Raw genomic sequence first — 12,285 nt, 5'->3', positions numbered from 1 at the left:
GTACTATAGGCTTAGTAGTTACTTGTGCTTTTCTGAGTGTGAGCATTACTTCAGTGATGGATGGAGCTGCTGGGTGGTTTGAGCTCTGCTTTACCCATGAGTAAAGTGCTGCTGGCTACGAGCACAGTGGGAAAGCACCGAACTCCAGGGGATGGCTCATGCCAGCAGGGTGATGTGTTCCCTGCAGCCTGGATGCGTTTCCTTAGCCTTTGAAGGAAAAAAGACTTTTTTCACCCTTCCTCGGCTGCTTTTTTTGGGTTTTTTGTCTGTTATCAGATGGGCTTGCTTTTTATTAATCCCATTCTGAGGACAAATTTTCCCAGTTCATTATCCCAGGAGAGGCTTTGCTGCTGCATTGCTGGTATGATGCCAGGCACATCCCAAGGCCAGGTGACTCGGTGCTCGCTTGTCTGGCTAAGGCACAGTCGGTGCGGAAGTCGTTAGTGCTTTTAACATTGTTACGATGAATTTAGGAGTTCTGGCAATGAGATCCCAGGTTTGCTGAGAGCTGCTGAGTCAGTGCCCCATAGCAGGAAGGTTTAACCAAAGCTGTTTGTAGCATAGCTGCACGGGGCTCAATGAGCGTCTGCTACAGCTCCTCTAGGATGGAGGCTTTTTAACAAATGCTCCGCTTCCCTCTTTTCTTTAAGCATCCCTAAAACTGGATGCAGCAGCAATCCAGGATGGCTAATGCAGAAAATTCATAAGCTAACATGCCGCTCTTCACTGGAAACCTCTCTAGCAATGGTCTCAATTCACTTTTGGGGCACAGGGACTTTGATTTTATCATCAGAGCTGAACCTCATGGTTCTACTGAAGAAACCTCATCTGAGGAAGAGGTGAGTATGGACAATTTCTTAGCAGAGGCTCACTGAGGAAGGATGGAGGCTTCTTGGCGTCAGTGCAGCTCAGCCTCTTGCCATGATGATGAGCAAAGACCTTTGACAAGATAAAGCAATTGCTGCTGTTGTTCCCGGTGAATCTTGCGGTCCTGCTGGGAGCTAGGAATTAGCAGGCATTTGTGAAATTCAACTTGCAAAGAGCTTCTTGCATGGGATGTTTTACCGCAGGTTGCACAGATCTGGCGACATGGAGCTTGCACGTTTAGAACAGCGTTTCCAAATAGTTCTAATGTTCAGAGCAGGTAGTATGTTTCTCTTTCATCCCATGTGTCTCTCCTGGGTAAGGGTCTTAACTACTGACCTGCTGTGTGAGACCCTTGCTCCTCTTGTACGTAGAGCCTTTGGCAAGGGGAGGTTTATTCTGTCCTGCACAGGGACACGGCTTCTCAGGGGAGTCTGGCAGAGCAGCCTATATAGAGGCGCGTTTCTATTGCTGGATCTGGCTGTTACATGCAAGACGAGCAGCCCCACCACCAGTTCCGACTGTGTACGTGAAGAGGACGGTGGTTTCAGTAGCATCAGTCCCACCCAGCCAGCGCGCAGTAGTGTTGAGTTGAGAGCGGTGCCTGAATCCCACGCTGCAGCCTGCCCTGGGGCTTGCAGCCCAGCCCATCACAAATGCTTCTGAAATGTTTGCATTTTGCGCAGGGGCACACCTGTCATAGCCTGGAAACAGGGAGGCAAAGGGGCGAGGTGAGAGCGGAGGTCAGCGCCTGGGGCTGGGCAGTTGGGCTGCCCGCGGGGGACCATCACTGACACCATCTCTCGTGCAGCCTTTGCCAAGGCTGGAATTTGGCCAAGATTGGGCTTGAACTGGGTAGGAGCAGTCTGACTAGCAGGTGAATTTTCTTTTTTTCTTTATTGCAGAAAACTAGCGTCGACATGCTTTTAAAAATTCGTTGGCTTTTCAGTTTGTTGTCCTTTTTCTCCCACTTTGGGCAACAGCTTGCAAGCAGCCGATTTCACTTTCAAGTTGTCATTAAGCTTTTCAGGTCTTGAAATATTTGGTTTCAAAGGCTGAGGTGAACAACTGTTTACAAAAAAGGACTTTTCCCTTCAAAAGTAGAGAACGTGGTAACATGATTTGGATCATGTAAGTGAAAAAGTATGACTCATGTCAGCTAAAGGCTGGGACTGAATTGGCATTTCTGTTGTACCCTGTGAATATGTTTGAAACCTTTGTCGCTGAGTGTATAATGGCTGAAAACTTGCACTCCAAGTACGGTTTTATTGCAGAAGTACTTGTGTAAAACCTGTCTTAATTGCTCTCCTGGTTTAGTTTCTTCTTGGCAGTGTTCCTGCAGCTGGTCTGGCAGAGCTGGAGGACAGGGCTCCCCCCGTGCACGGGGGGGTTGTCGCAGGGTTGTCCTCTGATGCTGTTTGCACTTGGACAGCTGCTTCGGGAGAGGTGAGGTGTTGCACAGGCATTGTGAAGGGCTTCATTCGCACTGCGGCAGGTCGATGTTTATGGTCTGGCAGTAAAAGCATTGGCTCTTAGTGTTCACATCGGCTTGTAGGACTGAAGGAAGTTTTCATCCTCCAGCTTCAAAATTAAGTGTTCATGTGCTTTCTCTCTTTAGCTGCAAACCACGGGCAACAAAGCTGATGTGATTTTATGAAGCTTTCTTTTCTTCCTTTTTAGAATAGATTTATCTTTTCAGCGTAATCATAAATTAGTAAACAACTTTTTTTTTTTTAATGCAACAGTTCATACATATATAAACACACACACATAGATATTGCAGTTCAGCCCCTGTGGACGAGGCTGAGCCCTCCCTGGAAGCTGGGCGAGGGCTGTGTGCAGCCGCCTGTGCTCGCTCGCCCCACAGGTGACGGGATGGGAGCGGAGTGAAGATTCGCAGCACAGAGTTTCACAGCACAGCCTCCCCCACCTGCATTTCAGGGTCACGTCATTTCAGCGGTAAGGGTACAACTTCCCCGTCCACCGTTATTCCCAAACCAGAATTTTCAAACCCCTCTTTGATCAAAAGACCCCTTTCAGCTCGGAGAGTTCAGCAGGGAAGTCTCTGCTGTCCCTTCTTTACCCAGGAGGGTGTTGGGTCCTGCAGCCGGCGGTGGCAGTGAGCTGCAAGGGGCATCTGTTCTGCCACCGAACAGCCTCGGGGTCAGGCCATGGGAGCGTGCAGCACTGTCCGCTCCGTAGCAATGGGGGGTGCACAGCAGGGTCTCCTGGTTGCTCTCCACAAGCATGTGACCCTGTTATCGGTCACATTTATGGTACTGTCAAAAACAACCCCCCAAAAAACAGCAAACAAAAAGAGGCCGAGATTTCATTGCAGCTGTAAACCAATCTTGGTGGGAACTGTCAGCAGAGATGAAGCCCTTCTATCCGCTGCCCACTGCTTCTGTGGTTCGTCAGCTTCTCCAGAGGTCTGGTGAGCTGGAAGGCAGGAGGAAGCTTCTGAAGGCAAGAGGCTGTTCCAGGGAATGGGGCAAATGTGAAAAGTTGATGAGTGAGGCTGCGGTGAAAACATCGTGGGTGGGCTGGGGAGGTTGGAGCCGACTGATCCATCAGTAAGGATGAGCATGGATCAGAAAAGGTCAGGTTGAAACTGCAGATTTCTCGGAAAGCCTTAGGAGCTGGTTTCTTTAAATCGAGGTAGTTTAATTTCTCCAAGCAAAGGAAGACCAGTAGCCCTGACTACTACTAAGGCCAAAAAAAAATAATACCCAAACCCAAACGGGTAAATGAATCAAAAAGATTTGTTTTCTGTGTAAGAAACAGGGAGAAACATGAATGAGGGGATAGGTACTGGCCGCCTGGCCTGGGAAATGGGGGGGTTATGAGCACGGCGGCAGCACGCACAGCTGGGAGATGATGGTGACAGTAGGTGAGGAGGATGTCCCGCTGATGAGGAAAGTACTTGCAACACGCACAGTTTATGAATAGCGTTTCAAAACGGCTTGCTCTGCATTTCTACGTCTTTGCATGCTTTAATGAATTAAACATAATGAAATTATCTGTTAGAAATGCGGTAATCGCCCCAACGTTGATGCAGCCAAGGGACATGCCGTTTCCAGCTTCAGCACCAGGAGGCACCAGGACATCGCGCTCACCCCTTCCAGCGGTGGGCATGGTCGGTGGTTGTGAGAACAGCAATTTACACATCCCTAATTCTGAAGTTTTCCCCTTTTATTTAGATTTTTGCTGAGCCAATGCATCGGAAGAATTGCCACTCAGTGGGTTTGCTCAAGGCAGGGGTAAAGCCACACTGCCACTGCAGCACGCTGATGAGCCAGCGGAGAAGCAGCAGCTTTTTAGAGGCCAGGGCAGCGATGGTGGGATGGTGGTACGTGGTGGGAGCCCAGGCAGCAAGGCAAACACACGCTTTTTATTTAGAGCTCAGGCCCTGCCTATCCTCCATCCCTGCACTGTGCTGCGCTGGTCATTTGCTTTCACTGTCAGTCTTAAACTTCATGTAGTTCTTGAATGGCTGGAGGTAAAAAAAATTGTTGTTTTTTGAGAACTAGCACCATATTCTTACACTTACTTGAGTGTGTGTGGGGTCTGGTGAACACTTAACTCCTGGGTTTGGTTTGCTCGATCTCTAGGATGTTTTTTTTTCTAAAATGTGTTTTACTGAACGTAATGCATCAGTTAGAGAAACTTGAGAATGGAAAAAGTTAACGTACTCCTCATTCTATGCAATTTTACAGCATATAGAATAATTTCTTCAACACAAAAGAGCTTCAAACTCACTCTGAAAGTTTAAGGTCCTAGAAAAAATGAGCTACATGGAGATGTTCCCCTTAATCAGACCCTACCTGCAGAAATGAAATTTTCCCAGGGGACTGCCCCGCTCCAGAGTTTGACAATTCGGTGGCACCATTTCCATTCAGTAGCATCATCTTTTGAAGATGCTCCCAGGAAAACACCAGCCTTGCAATTGCAGCACATCCATTCCTGTGGGGAAAAGCAAGAGGAGGCCTACTTCCAGCAAAAAGTTTTGGCAACTGAAAACTGACCTGACTGCTCTGTCCTGGATTTTTCCAGTGGTGCTGTGGAGGCTCGTGGTGGAAATACCTCTGCTACTTGGTGTCCCTGTGGGGCTCCTGGGTTTGTCTCTGGGGTTGCAGTGAGCTGGACTTGCTCTGCCAGCAAGTGCTGGTGGTGGCTGTTACCCAGCAGTTCTGGCTGGCGGATGGGTCCTGCCAAACTTCAAGTTGGACTCTTGGAGAAATGGTGAATTCTTTTTATTCTTTTTTTTGCTCTGAGAAAACCCCTAGGTAGGAAAGAGGAGACTCAGAGTTATGTAGCGCTGACTTGATGGGAGCCAGCTGTTTCATCCCTCTGTGCATCCAGTTCTCTTCTGATTTTAATGAAATTTGGTCAGAACAGAGAGGAGAGGGTCCCCCACATCCTCTGCAGCAAGGAAGGTTCCCCGGTGTGTTCTTCTTCCCTGGGGCAGGTGCTGTAGAGATTCCCTCTCTCTGTTTCCCAGCCTGCTGCTTTCTGCAGGGCTGATGAATGCCAGCACAGCAGGAAAATCCTGGGCTGTGCCCACTGCTCGTTGCAACCGAGGAGGGGGGACTGAGGAATTAGAACCAGCAGAGGAACGCTTCTTCTCTTATTTGAAAGCCTTCAGGGGAATTTGGATCTAAATAGGAGATGAGTAGTAGCACACATCTCTTTTGCAACCTGTACATCTCAGAGGCTTCGTACCCAGCCCTGCTGCAGCTCCTGCCTGATGGCAAAGCAAACTCAGCTGGTCTGGTACAGCTTCGTTACACTGGACAAGGCTTTGTATAAAATGATAAACATTAAAGAAGGATGGATTGTAAACATAAAAAGGACTGGTATACAAAAATGAGATAACTAGATATGAGGCATCTGGTGGATTTAAGATCTGTAATGGATTAAAGGTAGTTTTTATTTTAATCTAGCTACTTAAGGTGGGGTTTTCTGCTGTTTGTACATTTTTATCTATAGTTCCTCACTAGGAGTACTTGAAAGGCTCCTCTACAGCTTGTGCCACACCAACCAGCTCCATGGCAGGGGAGAACTCTGTTAGCAAATCTGCTATATGTAGTAAAACTGTGTGATGAATTTATTACAAATTTGAAAAGTTTCAGGCATGACTGAAGATCACTCATTTTATGTGCTACTAGTGCTTATTGCTGTTGTAATACCTAGAGAAATAAATCGGAATAGCCTACATGTGTTTTAAGAAGGTGTTTTATGGTATAAGATTTTTACACTGAGCCAATTTTCCACCTAGGTTTTAGGGCGAAGGAGATAGCGCCAGAAGAATATCTGTGAACTGATTAGTAGCCAGGTCTTGAACCTTATTTAAACCACAGGGCCATTTCATGGAGCAGTGACTGTCCTCATCTGGCTCTGCAGTACTACAGCAGTACTTGAACTGCAGAGAAAGCAGAAGGGTTTGCTACTGAAAGGGGTTGAGACTGGTGACTTCTCAGGTAGCTCCCTGCAAGTTACCTCCTTTCTGAGTCCAGAGGGTGAGCATCACTGAAGGATCAGGAGGTAAATACTCTCTAAGTACAAAAGGTTTATCCTGGGAATTGGAGCAGGCAACTCCACTTGTGTGCTGCTTGCCACGACTAACGCCCTGACTGCAATGGGCATCAGCCGTAACTCATCCTGGTAGCTAATGCTGCTGTACTGAGCACCTGCCGTGACAAGCCAGCCCAGTGGAGGCAAGGTTCCTCTCCAGTTAGAAAGAGGCAGGCTTAACGCAGATGGAGCTTGCAGCAAATTCCAAGGGATGCACCGCACGTATCTGCATCGCCCGCAGAGGCAAGCTAAATACTCTGCTAGAAACAGGAGCATCCTGCTGCCGGCGTGCTCCAGCGAGAGGAACCAACATCAACAGAAACCTCTCTGGGGCCACCTCGGTTGCGCTGGCTCTGCTGCAGAGCACAGTGCCGCCGGGAAGCCATGCCCGGGGCAGGTGGCTGCCCGGGAAGCTGGCGTGTCACTCGAGTGAGTGAGAAAGAAAATATAGACGCTGCTTTTGGTTTGTGCTTGGTGTAACCCAGGTGAGATCAGCCAGGAAAGTTGGTCGCTTCCCTTGGACAACCTGGTGGAGAAGAGCCGTGTCAGGCGTGCCTTGTGGGCACGGCAGCTCAGCCCCTCCTGACCGCCCGCTCGCTCCCGTTCGTTTGGCCATTTTGTGCCAGTGGAACAAACCCTAACCCTTACCCCTAAAGCCAGCAGGGCTTTTCCCTGACCCTTTCCATCCCTGAAACCTGTGCCCTGTGCAGCTGGAAGTGAAGAAATTAACCATTCCAGGCTTTCTCATTTGTTTTATCCAGAAAATTGAACCATGTAAGAAAATGTACCGATTTTTCTCAAAGTCAGTGTATGATTTACTGCTTCACCTGGAAGCCTGTTCCCTTCACTAGCTGCCAACCACAGCAGCTGCTGTTCTGCACTTGATTCAGCAGGACGTTCCTAACATGAAGGGAACATGTAGAACAGGTCCAGGTGAAAGGGATGTTTAAGGATATTTATTTACTTTAAAACCAGGTATTCTTTCCCCTCAAAACATCCTGGCCTTTTGGGAGCTGCTTTTATAACTAATGAAGTTTCTGCACAGCTTTTTTATTACAGGTGGGTTAGCTCGTGCCATAAACGTGGGGCTTTGCTTTTCTTTCTGAGTAATGGTTTCATTGCAGATCCTGCCCGTTTGCCTTTCCGCTGCAAACCCTCCAGCTGGCTTTGGTGGGTGCTCACTAGCACTGGGAGTTTTGCTGCTGCTGAGTGATTTTCCAGCAGCACCCAGCAGCTCGGTGCAGGAGCTGTGGGCTGTGGAGGCTTCCTTGGCGTTGCTGTCCCCATGGGAGCCCAGCTGGGACCTGCCTCCTCTCGCCAGTGCCCTGCCTGGCCAAGGATCATCTGGTGCATCGCACGTGGAGCTCATCTCACCACTGTATTTCTCTCATGCTGTTACTCCTGCCAAAGCTGTGCTGTGCCGGCGGGCTCTGGTGGGGGACTCTGTGGCTGGGGTGGAAGCACCGGCGTGGGCTCTCCCTGGTTGCTTTTCTAAGGTCTTCCCTTGCCCTGCCAGTCACATCCATCACTTGCTGATGCAGAGGGAACAGCAACTGGGAAGCATTTGCTTGTGGAGGTTTTGGGGAGACCTGTTCCTTCCTCTGCTGCTCACCCAGCAGAGCTGGTGCTGGAATCACTTGTACTTTATAAATACTTTCACTGCATTTAAAAACATCGCACGCAGGGACCCCCTGTGCCAGTTGCCCTGTATATACACGCACAGGACTTCACATGATCATTATTTCCACAAGCATATGAATATCTAACAAAAACACAGACACGACTCAACATTCTTCACTTGGAAAGTGTCACGTAGGCTTAACATGTGAACGAGGTCATTCGAGATGGACTTCCAAAAAGCTGCCATCAAATGACCAAAAGCTAGAGGTTTTCCTGCACAGTGTGTGCGTGTGTGTGCGTGTGTCCATCTGTCCACCCCGAGCAAACCCCCCATGTGACACAGCTTGGGGCTGGAAGCATCCTGCAGGGAGCAACACTAGCAGCTGATGTTTTACAGCCTCTGCTTCCTCCCGATGGGTACCCATACTCCCCGCTCCTGCTGCTGCTTTCTAAATGCTGGGAAATGCCATTTGGACCCTCAGCATCTGTACTGCCCTTAACATACATGACCAGAGGAAGAACACGAGTTCAAAAAAAAAAATCTTAATTTATTGTAAATTCTCCTTTCATCTGTGCTGCAATTCCAGTGTTCTGCACATTAATAAATATACATTTGTTAAAAAAAAAAACACAAAACCTCCAGTGTCTAATCTGCCATAAAGCTTTTACAAAGTCATAAAAATAGGTTTTAATTTTTTTTGTCATTAATACAACTGACCCTCATTTACTGCAACAATTATGATCAAAATAAAAACTACCTACATCTCACTGGGACAAAATATACATACACAGATGTAAAAACAACTAGCATGGGTTATACACAATGCCTGAGCACACAGCCAAGTGCCAGACCCTTAAAACATTCAAAACATTTTTCCATCAGAAAACGTCACACAGTATGTTGCATAATTTTTAAAGGAACAGCATCCTCCCTCCCGCTCCACTTCTAAAGGCCTCCTTGATACATTTGAAAATGCATAGGAATATAATGAAACCAAGATTACAGTATATATTATCTCATTTTTTCCTCGACTCCTGCCTTTCTTTTAGCTTGATTTTCTGTTTTTTCTCTTTCACACACAGGGTTACACACAGAAAGCCAGTATTTTCCCCAAGGGGCTGCTATGGTGAGCAAGGAACTCCTGAGAGGAGGGGAGGTCACAGCTACACCACTGCCGCCCTTTGAGTTGCGTATTCCCACCCCGGGGAGCCACCAGCAGAGCTCTGCCCCATGCTGTTGGATGCAAACTTTTTCACATCTTGCTTTTCCTTCTCTTGTAAACATCTCAGGAAGGTGAGGACAGCAGACAGGCTATGCTTAACTTTCCTATACTTGTGAAACCAGCACATTTTGTGGGAAATACGAAACCTTAACCCTCCCAGGTGCTTTTTGAAACACCAAGGTCAGGGCTTTGTCAAAGAGCTGGATGTCCTTAAGGACTCGTATTTCTGCTTTGATCGGCAATGTGCTGACTCTAGCTGGAAAGAAATTAACAATAAAATAAAATACTGTGCCTGAGCAGAACTTGCCCCGTGGGAGGAGGACCCTCTTCTTGGGACGTGCAGAGCACTGGTTTGTTGCAGAGCCAGACCAAAGTCAAAACCTATCATGCAATGACACCACTTGTTGGGGTTTTTTTGTTCTTGGTAAGGGAAATATAGATTTGACTTCTTCCAGACAAGGACTGTGTTGAAATCAACTTATTTTTAGTCCTGAAGTTCAGTTGCTGAACATTTCAGTGCACTTGAGAGAAGAGGTCAAAACACCAAGAAATGAAAAAAACAGAACATTTTTTGTGGGTTTTAGAAGAGGTTACAAAAAAACCACCATACTGTGTCCTTAAAGTGTTCCAAGATCTGTCAACAAAGCTTATATAGTCGTGGATTTCGGTGTAATCTTTACTGTATTACTCTGAAAACTGCATTGTGTCTAAGGTGGCTTCCATGCAAACCTCAGTTACTTTATCAAATGCCAAATTCAAGTAAAATTGTGCAATGTTCATATAAAAAATATCAAAACCTCTTTTAATTGATTTCCTATTATCAAATTAAGAAGATCAGTATAAATGTAAAATATACAAAGGAACTTTTTCTTTAGCAACACCATACAAAATATATAAAAGTATCTACACTTTTTATATATATATAAAGTTGCTTTTTTTTCTTAAGACAACAGGTCCATAGGGAGGTGGATAGAGATGCTGGCATAGAAACGAAAGGACACTTGTTGGGATATTGCTCCCTAGAGCCCAGCAAGCCGAAGGGTTCACACTGTAGCCGGACAAAACTCCACAAGAGACGTCTCCTGGTGCTCGTCTTAAAGGCTCCTGGATTGACTTGCTGTAGGTCCGCTGTGATAATAACAGGTTTTTCCTTGGTTCTCCCCAGTAATAAGCAACCCCTGCAGCACTGTCCGCGCTGCGAGCAGGTATCCGTCCCTCACAGTGCGTCCTGTGGCCATTTCCATGCGTTTTGGCATGGGTTCATGTCGTGTGGAGCGTACCGCACAGCAGCCTTATCGCAGGCGCATCTGGGCACTGTGTCTCCACCATGAGCAGTCAGGAGTCTGCCATAACGTGAAACCACGCAGGAATCGATGCCCACCTTGTCCTCCTCGCTACGTGGCCGCTCTGATGAAGTCTGAGGAGGGCAGGCAGCAACCCCGCAGCAAGGAGTCCAGAACCGTGCAGCAGTGATCACAGTTTCCTGATGGTTCAAATTGAAGTTTCATTACTGCCTCTGTTAGTGAGAAGAAGCAATCATGCAGACTCAGGGTTAAACAGGCACAGGCAAACACTCCACTCGAAACCACCTAACCCCTTTTAGTAAGGGCTCATGCTCCCTAAAGTTACCATGCCTTGCCAATCCAACACTTGCAAGGGGGATGCTGCCCTGGAGGGGAAGACCCGCCGAGAGAAAGAATTCCAGGTAGTACACAAGAGATGCACTCTTCAGAGGAAGCCTATGGAGGGCTTGTATTTGGCTAATGCTTAGGTGAAGATGCAAGGTTCACACAAAAATCTTACAGGCTGTTAGAAACCTGGTATTTCAAAGACAGATTCATGTCATCTGCCGTCCAGAGTTTTACATTAAGCAAAAGGCACGGAGATGAAGCAGTTGCCTGGCACAGGTTGGCTAGTTATTCTCCAGTCATGACAGTATCACCTGGTAGCAGCAAGTAGTTAATGCTTGTTAAAGGTATCTCTGTTTCCTAACTAACCAGGATATATTTCATCCACCAGTTCCCAGCTACCCAAAGACGTACTTTTACAGTGAGCTGGGAATGGTCTGTGCATGCAGACAAAATGGGTGTCTAAAGCACCGTGGGACAATGTCAGAGTTAAAACCGGGTGAGAAATTTTCTCAGTTTGGAGAAAGAATGAGGCTATATACATAAAATGTATGCACAGACTTTATGTATGGCTGTTGTCCTCATTTTAAATGCAAGAATTACGATGAGTAACAAGGTTTCTGAGAATACCCTTTGACTGAGAGCTTGCTCAGCCTTTTGTTAATGTTTGATTTAGTTTACAATGGCAAATATGCACATCGATCATCACGCGGCAGGTGGGAATTGTGCACCTGGTAACTTAGGGTCAGTAGCTTGATGTGGCACTTTTCCTGCAGCCTCTGGATCCCCTGCCCCAGCAATGTTTTCCCTCTGCCCAACCGGACACCCACACCATGCTCCCCCCAGGGCTGGAAAGTGGAGGCAGAGGCCAGAGCCATGGGAGGCCTGCCAGGGCATCCTGACGTGGCACTTACTCTGAGTCTGAGGTGTCGGCATGTCCTGTTCCCACGTGGACATTCATGGCCATCCCGTTGAGCTGGTCTCGAGACTGCTCCCTTCGAGCATTTTTTACTGTCACCCCAGAGTCTGAGGGAGAGCGGACCCCATCGTTTGTCCCCAGGGAAGTAGTCCTGGATGAGATCGTAGTCTGGTTGTAATCTGATAGCTTTTCCCGCAGTCGATTCTTCATATTTTTATCCACCAGGGGGGGAGGGTAGGTGACTTTGTTTTTTAAGATGCCTGTTATGGAAAAGAGGGAATAATGAGAATTTTGAAATGTATCAGTAATTTCCTATATGAGGCTGAACACATCCAATAAGTGCCTTTTTATATTCCTTAATTAGACTTCTAGTTTGTCGCTTTATTTCAAAACCAAAAGATTAGGCTTCAGCCACTACCTACTAGCTTCCCATGGCGTATTGAGTTACACGGGCTGG

At 47.3% G+C, this 12,285-nt stretch overlaps 1 protein-coding gene across 6 annotated transcripts in view; it reads right to left on the bottom strand.

Annotated features, from left to right (window-relative positions):
- Positions 1–5,111: 5,111 nt before the first annotated feature.
- The window catches only part of CELSR1 (cadherin EGF LAG seven-pass G-type receptor 1), a 176,632-nt gene continuing 169,458 nt past the window's right edge, over positions 5,112–12,285 (bottom strand). For 4 of the 6 annotated variants that reach the window (XM_055711224.1, XM_055711229.1, XM_055711228.1 and 1 more), the window contains exons 34-35: positions 11,824–12,088; positions 5,112–10,797 (exon numbers count right to left, since the gene is read on the bottom strand). In XM_055711224.1, coding sequence (XP_055567199.1) covers positions 10,773–10,797; positions 11,824–12,088 — 290 coding nt within the window. In that variant the 3' untranslated portion in view covers positions 5,112–10,772. The remainder of the gene's footprint in view (positions 10,798–11,823; positions 12,089–12,285) is intronic. The other 2 variants (XM_055711227.1, XM_055711230.1) reach the window with 1 other exon arrangement.

This window comes from Falco cherrug, chromosome 5 (assembly GCF_023634085.1).
Source record: "Falco cherrug isolate bFalChe1 chromosome 5, bFalChe1.pri, whole genome shotgun sequence".
Lineage (NCBI taxonomy): Eukaryota > Metazoa > Chordata > Aves > Falconiformes > Falconidae > Falco > Falco cherrug.
Note: the sequence above shows the minus strand (reverse complement) of the source record. Positions and strands in the feature narration are given on the sequence as shown.